The following is a 20,357-nucleotide window of genomic DNA, read 5'->3' on the forward strand; positions in this document are numbered from 1 at the left end:
CGTCTGTTCAGAGCCGTCACAATCTGTCTAATTTTGATAATGCAGGATCCTGCATTTTCCCATAGACTTGTATTAGCGACGGATAGCTATCCGTTGTGCACTGGATCCATCGTAAAATAGCGGTCCGTTGTGCAGAGAAAACGTTCATTGTAACGTTTTTTGTGCACGTTGGGGGGGGGGAAATCGGTCAGCGACACATCCTGCGCTGCCCGTCGTCGGCTACAATGGAAACCTATGGACGCAGGATCTGTCGCTGACCGTCACACAACGGAATCCAGCGACGGATCCACTTTTTCCCTTCTGAGCAAAACTCATTTAATAGCTCGGTTGAACAAATAATGCGGCCATTTCTCCAAAATGTACCAAGAGCAATTTTTCAACATGCCAGGCTGCATGTTGCCACTATGAGTGGCCCGTGGCTTAAGCATCCACCATGGCTGCAGCATCTCCAGACTTGTCTCCCATGGAGCACATCCAGGAAGTCATGAGGGCCAGTGATAACACAGGAGCTGCCAGCAGAGGATCTTGATGATTTGCCTAGAACCTTTCCTCAGACGACCATTAATATCCAAGGCTGCAAGTGCCAGGATTTCTCTATACTGAATTGTTTGTTTTTCATCATTTGCAAATCATGTGAAAGAAAGCACATGATGTCCAACATCAACGACAGTGTACAGTCTTCTGCAGGGTCCATCTGTTAGAACTTTACAGCTTCCACCCTCAATCAAAACTTGTACAAATATCTGCCCTCCCCAAGATTTCACCATAATGGAGTTGGGATGATAAGATTTGATTCTTTTTTTTTTATTAATTAGATATTTTAGTATATTCCTGTGCAATCTGACAAAGGTGTAAAATACAAGGAGGGGGAAGAGAAAAAAATAATTGTCAAGTAGTTGTACAAAGATGTCCATTGCTCACAGAATATAAAAGATGGTACAGGGGACGACGCGGATGTTACACCAGGAGGTCGGTATCCGCAGGCGGCTTCTCGTTTCCTACACAGATGATGTGACTAATTTCCTAATAGGCAGCAATGGTCTCTGCCAAACTACAAGTTCCAGAAGGTCAACACAACAGACTAGTCCGTCAACTCAGATGTAAGGCATGGAGAAATAAGGGGGAAAAAAAACCCTGATCCCTCAAAAGGCGCTTTATAGCTGTGGCTTTTATTTGTGGAATCCCCCCACTGGCTTACAATGTGGCTGTTATTTGTGAGGAGAGCTCTAAATGACCCTTAGTAAATACAGCCATAAGGACAACGTCCATCAGACAGTTACACGACAATCATATGTCCAAGGGCAGCCATTTCTGCAATACGTAGCTCCGGAGCACTAATGAAACTACAACTTCCAGCATGCATCAACATCCCAAGCGGTGGGCACGGACCACCGCACTAAGACACGTGATAGGGAAGGACACCCCAGACCATGAGGGTGCTCATATCATTGCTGGACCTTTTATATGAGTTTACCCCCCCTACAAGCCCCTTAAATGATTAGCCATATTTCCTAAAACTGTAAATACACCTTTCAGCACAAAGAATGGGGGGGGGGGAAAAAAAAAAAATTTGAATAATTAGCCCATGTAGTTCCCAAAAATTAGGGAAGCACAGTGGCTCAGTTGTTAGCACTGAAGCGCTGGGGTCCTGGGTTCTAATCCCACCTTGGACAACATCTGCAAGGAGTTTGTATGTTCTCCCCGTGTTTGCGTGGGTTTCCTCCGGGTTCTCCGATTTCCTCCCACACTCCAAAGACATACTGATAGGGAATCTAGATTGTGAGCCCCATCGGGGACAGCGATGATAATGTGTGCAAACTGTAAAGCGCTGCGGAATAGGTTAGCGCTATATAAAAATAAAGATTATTTTATTATTATTAAGACTCTGGGTGTGCAGACAAACACCAAAAACCACTCTGCACCGCCGGGACCTGACAAGCGCCATTTATTTCACTGCCACTTACTCACCGTCCACTCTGGAAACCATCCAATCCCAAAAACACATTTAATCAGCACAATATTAACATGTACAAAATAGATTTAAGAGGGAAAGGTCACTAAGTTTGGAGCCACTAAAGCACCCGTCATATCAGTAAGTAAACGAGCTTATGAAATTAGTCCAGATCTCTCCTTTTCAGCACCGCCGATGAGTCCTGTGTGGGCCCGTCACCCCGCGAGAAGAGTCCCGGACTCATGGAAAGTAACCACTTCCAACCCAATACTGGAATGACACAGTTATGACAGGAAAACCAGAATCCCAAACGATGGCATCATAACCCAAAACCTAGCCACGGGTTGACTTGCAACGCTTACTTATGCTTGACAACCCCTTGGAAAAAAAAACATATCAGCCCTCATCCATTAACAAAGCAGACATAGTTGATGTCAGAATTGACAGCTTTTGCTCCTCAGATACATCCAGTTCAGACTTGTGTGTCAGTAAAAGAGGTCTGAAAATCTGAGATTTGGGGGACGGGTATGAAAACGGATCACAAATAATTTATATAAACGGAAAAAGGTACCCCCCTATCAGCGAGATTTATCCCTGGTATCGAGCACCAATGCAGTTTTAGCCTCCTCAGAAGCTTTCAAACACTCTTGCCAAAATAAAAATATATATATATCATGTAATATGATGCAGCTTGTATTCATTAACTCAGCTAGTCACCCACAGGATAATCTGGGAAAAGTTGCACTAAGGGTATGTGCACACGTCAGGATTTCTTGCAGAAATTTTCCTGACAAAAACTGGACATTTCTACCAGAAACCCACATGCGTTTTTTTTGCGTTTTTCCCAAATGCATAGAATAGCGGGAAAAACGCAGAAAATCAGCAAAAGTAATGAACATGCTACTTTTTACCGCGATGCGTTTTTTTCACACAAAAAAAAAACGCATCATGTGTACAAAACATGCATAATGCGTTCTAAATGATAGGATGCATAATGTATGCGTTTTTAATGAGTTTTTAATTAGTTTTTACCGCGAAAAAACGCAAAAAAAACTGAATGTGTGCACATAGCCTAAATCTGCATTAATTGCACCCAAACAAGTGGTGACTCCAACCTTCGGCTTTGGAACAGTCCAAAACATCAATTCCTGGTACCTGGGGGCGATATGTAACGGTTTCCACATGACAATTATATTTTTTTTTGCAAGACTGTCTTTGCTATGAAAAGGGGAAAACCAGTAGGGTTTCCCAGGAGGCTTATCCAACACTAGGGGTGGATTACTGGGGTAAATCTTTCCTCCTATAAGGGGGTATATAGTTATGGCATCACATAATTAGGGGATCCTTAACAATCCTGACAAGTGCTGGTTTAGCAACGTGTGCCAATTGGTTTCTCCTCCCCCATTGACAGGGACATTACCTTTCATCTGAGGACAGACCCCCATCGATCGTTGGGAATACCCCTTGTCATAACATTGGTCTTGTGAAGGGAGTCAGGACCAATGTAAAATAGACATTTTTGTGATTTAATGCAGAAATTGTCCACAATAAGTAAAGTGAACATCAGTCACAACGGCGTTCAGAGCGCAAACGCCGAGCGGGAAGAAGGCAACACGAGTCCTTGATCGCCGCACGATGCTTCCCATTTCCTCACAGAGCGGTTGTATGTGAGGATTGACTAAGGCTTTGGCTGTGATAATCAGCCATTCACATTGACAGCAGGCAGATTCCTTTCTTACTTGACACCTTTCCTTCCTTAAAGCTTTGTTACCATCTAAATCTTTCCTGACCCCCCAAAAAATTAAAACTTTGAAAAAAATGTTTTCAATCTTTCCGTATTGACTAAAACCAGGAGCTTGAAGAATGGCAACCCTTAAAGTGTGGTAAATGAGCAGCAACTTGGCAAAAAAAAAAAAAAAATTCCATAAAGGCATTCGGGGTGGGGTGTATATTAGGCCCCTTTTTTCTCCATTAGAATTTTGTGCAGCTCGTCAGCGTCCTCTGTGGTTTTTACTCGGATTAGCATGGTGACGGGGACGGACCGGTTCTTCTCGTCGATGGGAGGGTTGGGGACGCAGACGATCATCACATTGTTCTTTCCCATTCTTGAACACGGCAGCGAGGGCTGGACCAAAATGTTCAACAAGATGTTTCCTGAAATTATAAAAAGGGACATCTGTATTAGAAAATACAAAAAAAAATAAAAAAATTCCAGCCTCCCATTAGTGAGCGCTTCTGTATTACCCTACAAGAAAAAGCAGTCTGGAATAAATGGAGGAATACAAGGAGCCGAGTGTTACCGCAGCATCGGGCTTGGTGATCCACGTCCACAGTGATGGAAGCCATCCATTATTCTCCCCAGCGGAGAAACGCTGCAGCTGAGGTGAGGATTTTTTCAGAAGTGGTTTCTAGTGATGAGCAAACGTGCTCTGATAACATCTTATCTAAGCATGCTCGGGTGGTATACGAGCACGCCCAGACGCTCACATATGTCTGAGTCCCTGTGGCCATTAGTGAATCTATACATGTGTTCAGGTTGTCTAACAGCAGCAAATCATGGACTGACATAATATACGAGCACGGCCAGATGCTCTGATAACACCCGAGCATGCTCTGATAAGACATTACCCGAGCGCGTACACTCATCTCTAGTGGCTTGGTCTTTATTTGCCCGCCTGTCACAGCTATGTACATCCTCAGGATGCAGACATCAGTGAATACTTTGGTGGAGGACAGAGCTTCCAGCTCCTTCATCCACCAATCGGCGAGTGCAACTGAGAAAGTGGATGTGATTACGTCACTCCATCCCTCCACAGCAGTCACAGTTTCTAACGCGGCCCCTCGGGAAAGTGAATTGCCCAGTCTGCTCTCCTGAGGACTCAAGTGATTTTAGGCTGCACAGCGGGGACACCTACAGGTAAGAGTAACATCGTGAAAGACTTGCTGCACTGACACTCGAGAAATTACAGAAAATTTTTATAAAGCAATTAATGCCCTGATCTGTCATCAGAATGGAAAGTTTCACAGTAACTGAGACCTAGATCAGATCTACGTGGCATTTTCCCATATTGATATTCGGAGTATTTGACAGCACCAACGACAGGTGTGATTAAGAGCTTATATGATGTATCGAGGATCTGGTACTCACCTAGGTTGGTATCGGCACGGATCAGCAGCTGCACCTTTTTATCTCCTAACGTTTTTAGATGAAGGGTGCCGACTCCTTTCTCCTTAAATTCGTTATCTTTTTTGTAGAATAGTTTGCACCTAGAAGGAAAATTAGATTTTGAGTTTGGAGAATGAAATAACGCCGCACATCTGGTCCTCCACTATATCTAGAGGAGAGAGAGTCTGTACAGATTATCAATGAACCTTGTAATCATATGCTGGTGAAGAACCAGATTTTGTGGGTGCGATCTGAACACAAGACAGATATTGGCAGACGGAACAAAAAAAATATATATATTTTAGAGACCCCATCCTCCAAAATAACAGTGTGAGCACTAGATGGAAAACCATGGCACTTTCCATCAGGTGCGACCGTGAATTTTTATTTTTTTTCTCTCCATCTTATCCAATGCCTGTAGTAGGAGGTGATAAGTACATGGCTAGCAAATTTTACACTTACCGTATTTTTCGGACTAAAAGACGCACTTTTTCCCCCCCAAAAAAGGGGGGAAAATGGGGGGTGCGTCTAATAGTCACAATGCAGGCTTACCTAGGTGGCAGAGGTGCGGTGGCAGAGGTGCGGGTGCGGTTGCGGGGGTGTGGCGGCAGAGGAGGCGCAGTAAGCGGGGTCCCTTTCCCCGGTATGGTGATGCAGCAGGCCCGGTATGCAGCAGAGCCGGGTGAATCCTCTTGTTATCGGTGGTGGCGGCCATTTTCCGGAGGCCGCGCGTGCGCAGATGGAGCGCTCTGCTTCCCGGGGCTTCAGGAAAATGGCCACCGCAATCTCCATCTGCGCACGCGCGGCCTCCCACGGCCATTTTCCTGAAGCCCCGGGAGCAGAGCGCTTCATCTGCACACGCGCGGCCTCAGGAAGATGGCCGCGCCCACCGATAACAAGAGGATTCACCCGGCTCTGCTGCATACCGGGCCTGCTGCATCACCATACCGGGGAAAGGGACCCCGCTTCCTGCGCCTCCTCTGCTGCCACACCCCCGCCACCGCACCTCTGCCACCTAGGTAAGCCTGCATGGTACGCCAGGGACCCCTCTCACGCCATACCTCACAGCACCTCCTCATCCCAGCACCTCCTCATCCCAGCACCTCCTCATCCCAGCACCTCCTCATCCCAGCACCTCCTCATCCCAGCACCTCCTCATCCCAGCACCTCCTCATCCCAGCACCTCCTCATCCCAGCACCTCCTCATCCCAGCACCTCCTCATCCCAGCACCTCCTCATCCCAGCACCTCCTCATCCCAGCACCTCCTCATCCCAGCACCTCCTCATCCCAGCACCTCCTCATCCCAGCACCTCCTCATCCCAGCACCTCCTCATCCCAGCACCTCCTCATCCCAGCACCTCCTCATCCCAGCACCTCCTCATCCCAGCACCTCCTCATCCCAGCACCTCCTCATCCCAGCACCTCCTCATCCCAGCACCTCCTCATCCCAGCACCTCCTCATCCCAGCACCTCCTCATCCCAGCACCTCCTCATCCCAGCACCTCCTCATCCCAGCACCTCCTCATCCCAGCACCTCCTCATCCCAGCACCTCCTCATCCCAGCACCTCCTCATCCCAGCACCTCCTCATCCCAGCACCTCCTCATCCCAGCACCTCCTCATCCCAGCACCACCCCACCTTGCCTCCTGTGACCCTGCTCTGCCACCGCCATAAGATACTGTAAATTCGGACAATAAGACGGACCCCCATGTTATAAAAAAAATCTTTTTTTCTGCAATTTTCACCCCAAATTTGGGGTGCGTCTTATGGTCCGGTGCGTCTTATAGTCCGAAAAATACGGTATTTAAAAAGGAGTTTTACACTCGGTGATAAAAGGGATATTTACCCCGAAATCCAGCCGGACTGGAAGTAATGACATCTCGACCACCAGTCACCAGGCCATGCGGCCAATTAGTAGCCAGGTCACTCAAGGTCACATGTCTTATCAGGGTAACATCCCATTATTAACATTTAAAGACTTTGATAACGTGCCAAAAATTTTTGTACGAAAGCCAAGAGCATTTGATACTAACTTTTTGGAATAGAAGGCATCATCTTCTTTCACTTCTTGAATAACAACTTTTGGCGGCTCTTCCACTTCTTCCTCATCACCGCCTTCACCTGAAATATTTAAAAAAAGGTGGAAGCATGAAAACAAAGGGGGAAAAAATCCAGAAAATTTGTATCAGGGTGAAGTATAGCTTTAGCGACAAACTGATTAAAAAAAAAAAAAATAGTAGCATCTTCAGGGGCTACTTTGTATTGCTGGGACCCCCACAATCCTGAAAAGGAAGAGACGGCAGAGTGGACCGTTTTGGATAGGTCATCAATATCAGAAAGGTAGGGGGACCAAAGCCCAAAATACCAACCGGAGTGGCAGGATTTGGACCCACAATCTGACCATGATCAACAATCAGCAAAAAAAGCTCAGTAAAAAAAAATCAATAACTGTGTACTATGTATACACAATAACAACCTATGCTCCACTGCGACGTATTCCTCAGACACAATCATTTAGGTGTATGTGCACATTTACCTGATTCTTCGCTTTTCTTGGTGGACGCTGATACAACAGGAGAGGCTCCGACGCTGCTCTTGTTTGTATCTTTACCAAAGAGACTGGCAGCCCCGGCTACAAACGAAAATCCAGCTGCAGACCCAGAGCCAAAGGAAGCAAAGCTACTAGTGTCCGCCTTTTGGCCAAATGAGAAGAGCGAAGCAGACGGCGGAGGCTTTTTTTCTGACAGCGGAGTCTTTTTTTCTGAAGGGGATCGAGCCGGCTGTTCAGATTTATTCTCTTTACAAGTAAAAGTAAAGGATGGTTTGGGCTCCACCTTAGAGGAGGCGAACGATGGAATGGTCTGGATGCCCTTGGAGTTGTCGCTCTCGGACCCACTGTCTGAGCTGGTTCCGTATTTCTGCTCGATGGTGGCTATATGTTGTTCATAGTCTTTAAAGATCGGCGACAGATCACAAAGAGGATTGGAGTCCACGTGCTTCACGATCCAGTCACGGACAGAGAAGTTTAGGGACGCCAACTGTTTGTTGTAGTCGCTGGAGCCGATGGACTTGTTTGGACCAGAACCAGAGGTAGATGAAGATTTCTCACCGTTGGTTTTTGCAGCGCTGGACGCTCCAGGGGTGGAAGGTGAGGGACCATTTGCGAAGAGAGACCCTGCGGATGAAAGACGACGTGGTAAGGGAACAAGGTATGAATGTACCACACCGGAATATCCCCTAAGTGATCGATAAGGGTGAATTCACCCAAGAACAAAGAGCAGCTGTTTCAAGCAGAGGAGCTGCTGGACGAAAAATATATCTGAACACTTGGCACCGGAGTCCACAGACTACAGCGGACTCCTATGGATGGTCGGGGGTTCCTAGCAGAGACCCAGTTTGTCAGTGAATGTCCAGTGTCAACTCCTGAGCAACTCCTGAGCCATTTATAGATGTGTCCTATCCAGACGACCACCTCTAAGGCTGAATGCACAAGTAGCTTATTAATTGAGCAGAATTTGTAGCGGCAATTCGGCAGCAACACAAGAAAAAACAAAACAACTCATTGGATCTGTAACGACTATTAAACAGAACTGTGACAACTCAAACTCACCGACAGACTGTTTGCTTTCCCCCAGAGGCTTTGAGGTGAACATTGATGGTGTGCGGCTCCCGTTGGTCAGACCATCGAATGATTTTGCAGTAGATTCACTTCCAAATCCACCAAAACTTGCTCCGGATGGGGCGAATAAACCTTTAAATCCTTTAAAAGCTCCACTGCTCTCAGACTAGAGGGGGAAACACAGACGCAGGTTTAGCTTCAAGTAGATGCAGGTGACAAGTTACCGACTTATCGCGGTTATTACCTCACTTCCGAGATTCCTCCTCTTCGCCTTCTTAATTTCTCTGCCCTTCAAAACGTCCTGACTGGCGACACAAAACCTGCCTGCCTGTAAGACGGACAATGAGACGGACATAGGCTATGTGCATACGTAGAAAAAGTGGTGCAGAATTTTCTGCACAAAATCCGCATCCCCTGGCGGAATCCACAGCTGCGGTTTTTATGCATAATTGATGCGGATTTTGCCACTGCGGATTTTTATCATGGAGAGGTGCAGAAACGCTGCAGATCTGCATAAAAGGGACATGCACTTCTTCAAAATCCACAGCAATTCCGCACTGATTTTTCCACACCATCTGCACAGCTATTTTTTTTTATCCCATTGATTTACATTGTACTGTACATCACAGTGCGGATCTGCAGCGTTTCTGCATGGAAAAATCCGCTGCGGATCCGCAGCATGTGCACACAGCCATACAGTATCATGGGGGAAAATTGTGCTCGTTATGCAAAGGCTAAAAGAACAAAGGGAGGAAGAACTTCACAGCATTTGTAAGATATTTCAATCCTGGCAGAACTATTGGGCCACTAAGGCTCCAAACATTGTAGCACAACAGCCTCGATTAACCCCTTTTCAACATTGAGCATAATAGTACGCCCACATCGGACTCCGCGCCGGAGCTAATGAAAAAAATATAAAAGTTCAAATCACCAACCTTCAAAATAAAAAAAAATTCAAACAAAGATATTTGGTATTGCCATGTTCAGAATCATCCAATCTATCTTTTAAAAAATAAAAAAAAGGAATTAACCCAATCGCTAAACGGCATAATGAGAGAAAAAATTTTTTTTTTTTTTTTTTTTTTTAAAACGCCAGAATTACATTTTTTGGGTCGCATCTACATTGCAACAACAGGCGATCAAAAAAAAAAAAAAAAAAATCAAATTACACCAAAATGGTATCAAAACTCTGCTTGGCACGCAAAAAATAAGCCCTCCCTCAGTCCCAGATCACGAAAAATGAAGACGTTACAGGTCTCGGAAAATGGCTTTTTTTTTTCTTCCTTTTACAAATTTTTTTAATTTTTGTTAACCACTTAAAAAAAGAACCTAGACATGTTTGGTGTCTGAAATATTAAGGTACAGTCACATTAAGCGACGCTGCAGCGATCTTGACAACGATGCCGATCGCTGCAGCGTCGCCGTTTGGTCGCTGGAGAGCTGTCACACAGACAGCTCTCCAGCGACCAACGATCCCGAAGTCCCCGGGTAACCAAGGTAAACATCGGGTTACTAAGCGCAGGGCCGCGCTTAGTAACCCGATATTTACCCTGGTTACCATTGTAAAAGTTAAAAAAAAAAAAAAAACACTACATACTTACATTCCTGTCGCGTCCCCCGGCGTCAGCTTCTCTGCACTGTGTAAGCGCGCTGGCCGGAAAGCAGAGCGGTGACGTCACCGCTGTGCTCTGCTTTACGGCCGGCCGGCGCTGACACTGGGGGACGCAGGGAAGCTGACGCTGAGGAACGTGACAGGAATGTAAGTATGTAGTGTTTTTTTTTTTTACTTTTACAATGGTAACCAGGGTAAACATCGGGTTACTAAGCGCGGCCCTGCGATTAGTAACCCGATGTTTACCCTGGTTACCAGTGAAGACATCGCTGGATCGGTGTCACACACGCCGATTCAGCGATGTCAGCGGGTGATCCAGCGACGAAATAAAGTCCTGATCATTCCCCAGCGACCAACGATCTCCCAGCAGGAGCCTGATCATTGGTCGCTGTCACGCATAACGATTTTGTTAACGATATCGTTGCTACGTAACAAAAAGCAACGATATCGTTATGTGTGACGGTACCTTTAATGACATGGAGAATCATAATGGCAGGTCATTTTTAGCATTTAGTGAACATGGCAAAAAAACAAAACAAAAAAAAAAAACAAGACTGTGGCCTTGCACTTAGAATTTTATTCCAGTTTCCCAGTACACAATATGTTAAAGGGACTGTCGCCCCCTCCAGCCGTTAGAAACTAAAAGCCACCTTGTGCAGCAGTAATGCTGCATTCTCACAAGGTGGCTTTTTTAGTAATTGGTGCAGTCAAAGCAGAAATAAAGCGTTTTATAATTTCGCAAAAATACATGTCTTTAGTCCTGGAGGCAGGTCTTAACCCCCCTGCTGCACACGCCACACTGCCGTCACTCAAGGCTTCTTCGGCGCCGGGCGCCGCCCCCTCCGCGCTGTTTTCAAATCAAATCCGGCACCTGCACTGTTTTGTTCTGCCTGGGGCAGGCGCAGTGAGCGCTGCCCGTCTGACCTCAGATGCAGTCTCGCTGACTGCGCCTGTGCAGCCACCCAGCTTGTGAATCCCAGCCCCGCAGTGTAAATTATGCATAACACACTGCGGGGCTGGGATTCACAATCTGGGTGGCCACACAGGCGCAGTCTGCGAGACTGCATCTGAGGTCAGACGGGCAGCGCTCACTGCGCCTGCCCCAGGCAGAACAAAACAGCGCGGCGCCGAAGAAGCCTTGAGTGACGGCAGTGTGGCGTGTGCAGCAGGGGGGGTTAAGACCTGCCTCCACGACTAAAGACAGGTATTTTTGCGAAATTATAAAACGCTTTATTTCTGCTTTGACTGCACCAATTACTAAAAGAGCCACCTTGTCAGAATGCAGCATTACTGCTGCACAAGGTGGCTCTTTTAGTTTCTAAGGGCTGGAGGGGGTGACAGAGTCCCTTTAAAACTAGTGATGAGCGAATATACCTGACCGCGACGTCATTGAAGGTCCTTCACTCACTGCATTCTTAGGAACGGAGGCAGACGCTTGCAGCGCTGAGAGCCAGGGTCCTTTGGAGGGGTGAGTATATCCATATATTTTTTTATTCTTTATTTTTTACATGAATATGGATCCCAGGGCCTGAAGGAGTCTCCTCTCCTCCAGACCCTGGGAACCATCAAGGATCGCTCCGTGCACCCGGCGTATAAGACGACCCCTGACTTTTGGGACAATTTTTGGGGGTTAAAAAGTTGTCTCTACGCCGGAAAATACGGTACTCGTTACTCGAGATTTCTCGAGCATGCTCAGGTGTCCTCCGAGTATTTTTTTAGTGCTCGGAGATTTAGTTTTTATTGCCTCAGCTGATTGATTTATATCTGTTAGCCAGCATAAGTACATGTGGGGGTTGCCTGGTTGCTAAGGAATCCCCACATGTACTTATGCTGGCTAACAGATATAAATCATTCAGCTGAAGCAATAAAAACTAAATTTCCGAGCACTAAAAAAATACTCGGAGGACACCCAAGTATATTCGCTCATCACTCATTAAAACCCAATGGTTTTGTTCAAAAGTACAACTCATCGCGCAAAAAAACAAACCCTCAAACGGCCATATTGACCAAAAACTGGAAAAAAAAAAAGTTAGGGCTCTGGGAAGAAGGAGAGCAAAAAACAGAAGTTCAAAAACTTAAATACATCTGGTTGTTAAGGGGTTAAAGGGGATTTAAGCTAAATACATTTATTGCTGATACATACCATAAATGATCATTATGATTTTCATTAACCATAAAAAGCACTGAAGTGGGAAAAACCAAAAAAGCCTCAAGTGCAAAAAAAAAAAAAAAAAAAAAAAAACCTCCACAACACGTTGGGAAAGTAATAACATAATAGTTGCCATTTTGAGAGCACCAAGTTTATTTTTCAGTTGATGGAGATTGTGTTTGTTTTTTTTTATAACGTTCTGGGGTCGATACGACTTGCTTATCTTTCTTTATTCTTACTTTTTCTGGGAGGCAAAGTGAGAAACTCCTGCCATATCCATTTTTTGTAAGTTTCGATGTCTACAGGTACGGAATAAATATGACATTTTAGTGGCTTGGAAAGATATTTGATTATTAGGGTCAATTTGAACATGAATAGTGAACATTTGACCTAATCAATATTTTATACACACAGGCACCTGCTAAGCGCTTATACAATACACTAATACTGTAAAAGTTACAATTAAAAGGTTATTCCCTGTCCATATGATAGGGGATGACGTGCTGATAGCTGGGGTCAGATCTCTAGTACTGTCTGCAGTCAGGGTTCTGGAGCAATAAAGAACAAGGGCTTCAGACTCTGATAAAAGTGGACGACTTTTATGGGAGTGCAAACTTCTGCCAGCAGGAAAAAAAAAAAAACACCAACAAAAAAAGAAAAACTAAGATAACCCCCCTCAAAAACAAACAAAACAAACACTAACAAAAAAAAAAACTCCACCCAAAAAAAAGTGGACAACCTCCCAATACTGAGCTTCAGGGTATGTGCACACGTCAGGATTTTTTCCTGACCAAATCCTGAGATTTCTGCCAGAAATCCGCATTTTGTTTTTTTTGCGCGGATTTCTCGCGGAAATTGCGCTTTTTTTTGCGGATTTTTTTTTTCCGGAATGTCATTTTGGCTTAGAAATCCGCAAAAATTCCGGAAAAAGATAGAGCATGTCCGGATTTTTAGCGGTAAGCGTTTTTTTTTGCAGAAAAAAACGCTTACATCTGCACAAAAAATCCGGAATGCATTCTAAATGATAGGATGCATAATTTTAGCGTTTTTAATGCGGAATTATAGCGTTTTTATAGCGAAATTCCGCAAAAAAAAAAAACGCTAAAAATCCTGACGCGTGCACATAGCCTCACTCAACTTCCCCAGGTGAAGCGCTGAGTCTTCACACCTGAGCCAGTCTCTTGTTTGGCTACAAAGTTGATGTCATGTCAACAGCGCTGCAGCCAGTCGCTGAGCTTAGCTAATGATTGAAACTATGGGAAGATGTTTGGAGAAAGTAGACAACCTCCTTAGTGGTGCGACAAGCTCCTTGTACTGGTGTGGCAAAAAGTCCTGACCGATCACAAGGTCGCAGCAACACAACGGGGTAAAAAAAAAAAAAAAAAATTAATTGAAGTGACAATATTTGGTTTCATAGACCGAGAAGAGGACGCAGAGCGGACACAACACTCACATCCTCAGTCTCTTCCTCTTGGTCCCAGTTCCGGTCCGTCAGCTCCTTGTCTGCTACTCTCTTGGCCATTTTCGCCTGCACTGAAAAGACAAGAGGATAAAGTTTATTATTGTGGGTCGTGCAATAAACACATTCAGAGATTCACCGTCCTGTAGAAAACATGAGCTGCTCTCCGGCCGTATCCACATCTGTCAATGTTCTCTCCGGTTTCCAATTTCCCTTACTATAGCAGAAAGCAGAATTTGGAAAGTCCGGGGTGACGATGTGACCACGTGTGATCTGATCAGTACTGAGCGGACGTGTCCAATCTGTGCAAGCAGAAGACGTGCCCGATTCCTGCATAGAGGCAGCCACGCCATTACAGCATTGCTTTTAATGCAAATAAACACCAGCGGCTTTTAGGAAACAATGGTGCTGATTTGCAGCGGATTCGTAAGAAAGAGCACAACAGGGTCACATACACAACGATGCACAAGGGATTTAGTTTCTCTAGCTAGCATGTATCTTCTTAATGGTAAACCACAAGCCTTGACCTGTGGGGGTTATCGGAGGATTGGGAAATCCCACCGTAGATAATGACTTCTATACTGCAGGTATAGTACAGGCTGGAAATTGCGCTACAATCATAAAAACTCTGCATTATTGCATCCATGATATTCAGAGTTCATCAGGGTATTAATAAGAGGGCCGTCCGATATTCACCCCCTATACTATGGCATCAGCGCTGCCACCCATCAGCTGTTAGCGCCTCCAGTGTTGGCAGGATATATGAAGAACGCCGTTCAGTGGCCATTGTCGGGTACTGCAGCTCAGATACCAGTCACTTTAATAGGAGCTGAGCTGCAGTACTTGAGGACGGCCACTACGCGGAGTATGACGCTGAGGTGTTCTGCTCCATATAGCACAAATCTGGCCATCCTAAAGCCACATACAACATCCCGCCGAGCTCGTCTCCTCTATGCGAGTCACCAGATGACAAGTCAGCCAGCAGCTCATCTCTGGGAGAACAATGATCGGCAGTGCAAATTCTAACATGCCCCATCACCATCCCTCCCGACCACTCACACATTAGGTATAGGTGGGATAAGCAGACATTACCCTCCCAACGTGTATTGGGAGGGGACGACAAACCTTATGACTAATGTTCTTATTATCCTTGACGCTGATCTCTCCTTCAAACCACATATCCAAGCCCTTTCCACTTCGTGCCAACTTCAACTCAAAAATATTTCACGGATCCATACATTCCTAACCCAAGAATCTGCAAAAACCGTAGTCCATGCCCTAATCATCTCTCGCCTTGACTACCGCAACCTCCTGCTCTGTGGCCTCCCCTCTAACACTCTCGCACCCCTCCAATCTATTCTAAACTCTGCTGCCCGACTAATCCACCTGTCCCCCCGTTATTCCCCGGCCTCTCCCCTCTGTCAATCCCTTCACTGGCTCCCCATTACCCAGAGACTCCAGTACAAAACCCTAACCATGACATACAAAGCCATCCACAACCTGTATCCTCCATACATGTGACCTCGTCTCCCGGTACCTACCTACACGCAACCTCCGATCCTCACAAGATCTCCTTCTCTACTCCCCTCTTATCTCCTCTTCCCACAATCGCATACAAGATTTCTCTCGTGCATCCAGTCTACTCTGGAACTCTCTACCACAACACATCAGACTCTCGCCTACCATCGAAACCTTCAAAAAGAACCTGAAGACCCACCTCTTCCGACAAGCCTACAACCTGCAGTAACCACCGATCGACCAAACCGCTGCATGACCAGCTCTATCCTCACCTACTGTATCCTCACCCATCCCTTATAATAATTATTAAAGGGATCTCTGACACAAAGTTTAGAAACAATCCCCGCTGGCACACCTGTGAAGGCTGCACCCAGCTGCACCACATGGAGACTAAAGGTCGCCCACAAGTCCCTGCCAACGACAAACATCCTCACAACGATTACATCAGGCCAAGTCTTGCAACATCTCTCCCCCACAGAGAACAGGAGTCACATTGCATCAGATCCCGATGTGCCTGGCGTCTGTATAGCCCCTTATCAGCCTCCGCACCCTTTCTGAAGATCTACTGACCCTGTAGGACGCTGTCCATAACCATAAAATCTGTCCGAACCTGTGGAGAACACCCATCTGTAACGTGTATGTGGGGGCAACCTGACAATACGTTCTGGGACCCCCACTTATTTTGAGACGTGTCCTTGCACAGCTACATCTCCATCCATGAAGGGGACGTGGAAGGACACCAGACCCGACCATAAAGTGATCGTAGTGGTTAGAGTTCCCCTTTAAGCATGATTCTGTAGACCTGAGGGACATCAGGGGATTTGGGTTGTAGGACAGATTGTATCCCAACTCTGTTAGATCCACCTTGGAGTATTGCCCCGAATACCAAGAGGGGAGATAAGTGGCTGCCAGACAGGGTCACCGTCACGGTTCAGATACGGACAAGCGCCAGGGCCACAATGAGGGCGATCATTGCACCAGCACATGCTTTTACCCCAACTCGACAGGTTGAATTACTTTTTGCAGGAAATCCTGGATAGGATTAGGAACCTGTGGTCGGTCCGGTGATCGTCCCTGGTTAAAACAAAAAGGACCTACGGGTGCGTCCTAAGTCGGACGTGTGTATAAAGCTGGCTCGGGAGCAGCGATCAGAGCTGAGCGCCGATTGCTGCTGTTTAACCACTTAAAAAAAAAAAAAAAAAAAAAAAGTGTCAGCAGGATTTATCCCCATGAACTAAGGACCTATAATGACGCCGTGATGCCAATTAATCGGATGTGAACGGTTCTGCTCAATGGCTGATGAATACTCACCTTGTGTGCGGGACGTGGGGGCAGGGTCTTCCTCTGGTTCTTCAGCCCCACCTCTGATTTTTGTACAGGTCACTGATTATTCAGTGACCTGACTTTTTTTTGTTAAAAGACCATTCTCCCATCGAGTCGGTGTCCTGAGCGCAGGACTTCAATAACATGGCGCTGAAATCTCAATCTGCGCATGCGCTGCATCCGGCGCCATTATGGCCTTACATTTATTTCATAGGGCTTAATCCTGCTCTGACAGGTTCTCTTGAAAGGGGCTCTGTCAACTTTGGAAATTATCCCCCCCCCCAAAAAAAAAAAGTGTAGGAGAGAACTACTCAATCACTGGTGGAGCTGTGAACCAGGGCTCTTGTGAATACAGCCAGTGGTCGGTCACGTGCCATTCATTCCTATGGGGGTGCTAAGGGCAGTGGACACAAATGGTCAACCATCAAGTGTCCTAATTATTGGGATGGGGGGGTCAGAGAGATGACATTAACCTCCAAATGTAACACCCTGTTAAATGCCTTAGTGTCCAACGGTGGCATCTAAAGGGAGTCCGAGACCGACACGATACAATCAGAGGGTACTCATGGGCAGCCGTGGCAGCTGAGGACTCTGGGAGGACGGATTTCTCTACCATGCAAAAAAATAAATATAATATATATATATATATATATATATATTATTAAAATCTATAATTATATTCATATATATATTAGTAAAATATATATAATTTTTTAATATAATGCATATATATATATGCATTAAAAAAATTATATATATTTTACTAATATATAAAATTATATAATTATAAATTTTAATCATAAAAATAAATAAAAAATAAATATGATATATATAGTATGCATTATATTAAAAAATTATATATATTTTACTAATATATATTAATATATTATATAATTATAGATTTTAATCATAAAATTATATGAAAAATATATACGTTAAAAAAAAAAATCTGGGTAAAAAAAGGTGATTAAAAAAAATAGACAATTTTTATCGCCGTGATCTGTCAAAATAGAAAAAATTTTTACCCGCTGAATAAATAAATATAAATAAAAATAAACTGCTATTTTTTGGTGACTGAACCTCCGCCCGGCCGACAAGAATATGCAATAAAACGCGATGAAAATGTCGCACGGACCCAAAAGTGACGTCGATAAAAACTACGGTTCGGTGCGGAGAAGTAGAGACGCCGTACGGCTTCCTAGTTGGAAAATAAAAAAATACAAAAAAAAAAAAAAAAGTAACAGCCCTTGGAAGAAGGCGAGAACATTAATGGAGGCAGAAGAGTGAAAAGGGCTCCACAGGAAAGGGTTAATGCACGGCAACACGCGGTATAACGCCCGGCACACGGTCACATACCGGCCCAGGACTCCTCCGTCCCCTCAGCCTCCACATTTACCTCCACAGGACACGAGTGAGGCCCGCTCGCTCCACAGACGCGCACACGACACCCGCCGTCACCGGCTCACACGTACATTCCGCCCGGCAACACGAAGAAGGCGGGAAACGTCTTCAGGCCGCCATTTTGTAAGAGCGCCGACAGGTCCCAGCGCCAGTGCGCAGACTCCGGCAGCAACGGCCGGAAGGAGGTGTTGGAGTGAGGGGAACATGGGCGGAGCCACGGCGGCTCCATTCATGAAAAAAGATAAGTTTCGACTACGCATGCGTTGCCGGAGTGAGAGAAGTCATTGCCCATTGAGCGAAGCGAGGCGCATGCGCGGTTTCTTCTTCGTTCCAAAACAGTGAAACGCTGAAGTCATTCTGCTTTCTGTGGAACTAAAAGTCCCAGCTGTGGGTTTCTGAAGAGATTTTGTAGCTGCTGGATTATTTCACTTGTATGGTTGGAGGAGCCAGCGTTGACCTGCACCCTCCACTAGGTGGAGCTCACTTCCCATTCCTATGTACAGATCACACATGTGCTGAGCTCCCCCTAGTGGTGACTATAAGCAGACAGAATGTTTGTCATTTATCAAGTCACTAAAACCCCCCTGAGTTATTATACAATTAACCCCTTCACTTTCAGGCAGATTTTAATTTTTCGTGTTTTTTACCCTTTTTTTTATTTTTTATTTATTTATTTATTTATTTTTTTGCAGGAACAGTTGTAGTTTCTGAATGACACCGTTCATTTTACCAGATGGGGGAAAAAAAATCAAATTGGTAAAAAAAATATATATTTTTTATTTTTTTTTATTTATTTTTTTTACAGTGTTTATTGTGCGATAAAAGTGACCCGAGAAGGCGATTCTCCCAGTCACTGCCATTACAGCGATACCAACAGCAAGGGTAGTGAGCAAATAACTCAAATTCCATTGTTTCAGTTTTTTGACTATTTTTTTCTCACCAACCCTGTGGGTCGGCACGTTTACGGTAACGCCGAAAGAATAGGTTGTTTTATTACTTTTTGCACAATAAAAATATTTAAAAATAAATATATATATTTTTTGGTTTTCTTCATGAAGAAAAATGCATAAATGGAATAATTTGTTCTTAAGCCTCTGTATCCTGAGATCCATCATTTTTCTTAGATGGAGCCATGCAGTGGACTGACTAGAGTTCGATGGGTCCCAGTGCAAAATTTAGACCTGAGCCCCCACCTGCATAGTCGTCAGATGTATGGGCATTTGTAGTGAGATCCGATGAAGACATTCATGTCCCCCCCACACAATCGTAGCCCCTTCCTGAGTCATGTCCCCATCCTGAGTCCGTTCCTGTCCCCCCATCGTTGTCCCTTTCCTGGTATAATGTCCCCCCATCTTGGGCCTCTTCCAGTAATATCCCCATCCTGGGCCTTTTCTTGGCATAATGTCCTCCATCCTGGCCCCTTCCAGTAATAATGTCCCCCATCCTGGGCCACTTCTTGGTATAATGTCCTCTATCTTGGACCCTTACAGTAATAATGTCCATTACCCTGGTCCCTTCCAGGTATAATGTTCCCTATCCTTTGACCCTTCCAGGTAAAATGTCCCCATCCTGTGTCCCTTCCAGGTATAATGTCCCCATCCTGTGCCCCTTCCAGGTATAATGTCCCCATCCTGTGCCCCTTCAAAGGTATAATGTTCCTCATCCTGTGCCCTTTCCAGGTATAATGTTCTTCATCCTGTGCCCCTTCCAGTAATAATGTCCCCCATTCTGTGCCACTTCCTGGTTTAATGTCCTCTATCTTGGATCCTTCCAGGTATAATGTCCCTCACCCTGGTCTCTTCCAGGTATAATGTTCCCTATCCTTTGACCCTTCCAGGTATAATGTCCCCATCCTGTGTCCCTTCCAGGTATAATGTCCCCATCCAGTGCCCCTTCCAGGTGTAATGTCCCCATCCTGTGCCCCTTCCAGGTATAATGTCCCCCATTCTGTGCCACTTCCTGGTATAATGTCCTCTATCTTGGATCCTTCCAGGTATAATGTCCCTCACCCTGGTCCCTTTCAGGTATAATGTTCCCTATCCTTTGACCCTTCCAGGTATAATGTCCCCATCCTGTGTCCCTTCCAGGTATAATGTCCCCATCCTGTGCCCCTTCCAGATATAATGTCCCCATCCTGTGCCCCTTCAAAGGTATAATG

The 20,357-nt window shown here is 45.4% G+C and overlaps 1 protein-coding gene across 8 annotated transcripts in view; it reads right to left on the reverse strand.

Annotated features, from left to right (window-relative positions):
* The window catches only part of NUP50 (nucleoporin 50), a 53,112-nt gene extending 34,755 nt beyond the window's left edge, over nt 1-18,357 (reverse strand). The window contains exons 1-8 of one of the 8 annotated variants that reach the window (XM_069763324.1): nt 18,195-18,357; nt 13,952-14,031; nt 8,982-9,065; nt 8,729-8,903; nt 7,655-8,293; nt 7,152-7,239; nt 5,100-5,218; nt 1,931-4,105 (exon numbers count right to left, since the gene is read on the reverse strand). In XM_069763324.1, coding sequence (XP_069619425.1) covers nt 3,903-4,105; nt 5,100-5,218; nt 7,152-7,239; nt 7,655-8,293; nt 8,729-8,903; nt 8,982-9,065; nt 13,952-14,020 — 1,377 coding nt within the window. In that variant the 5' untranslated portion in view covers nt 14,021-14,031; nt 18,195-18,357 and the 3' untranslated portion in view covers nt 1,931-3,902. Of the gene's footprint in view, nt 1-1,930; nt 4,106-5,099; nt 5,219-7,151; nt 7,240-7,654; nt 8,294-8,728; nt 8,904-8,981; nt 9,066-13,951; nt 14,032-15,082; nt 15,251-15,674; nt 15,772-18,154 lie in introns of those variants that run through there. The other 7 variants (XM_069763327.1, XM_069763321.1, XM_069763326.1 and 4 more) reach the window with 7 other exon arrangements.
* Nucleotides 18,358-20,357: the final 2,000 nt, after the last annotated feature.

Source organism: Ranitomeya imitator, chromosome 4, assembly GCF_032444005.1.
Source record: "Ranitomeya imitator isolate aRanImi1 chromosome 4, aRanImi1.pri, whole genome shotgun sequence".
NCBI lineage: Eukaryota > Metazoa > Chordata > Amphibia > Anura > Dendrobatidae > Ranitomeya > Ranitomeya imitator.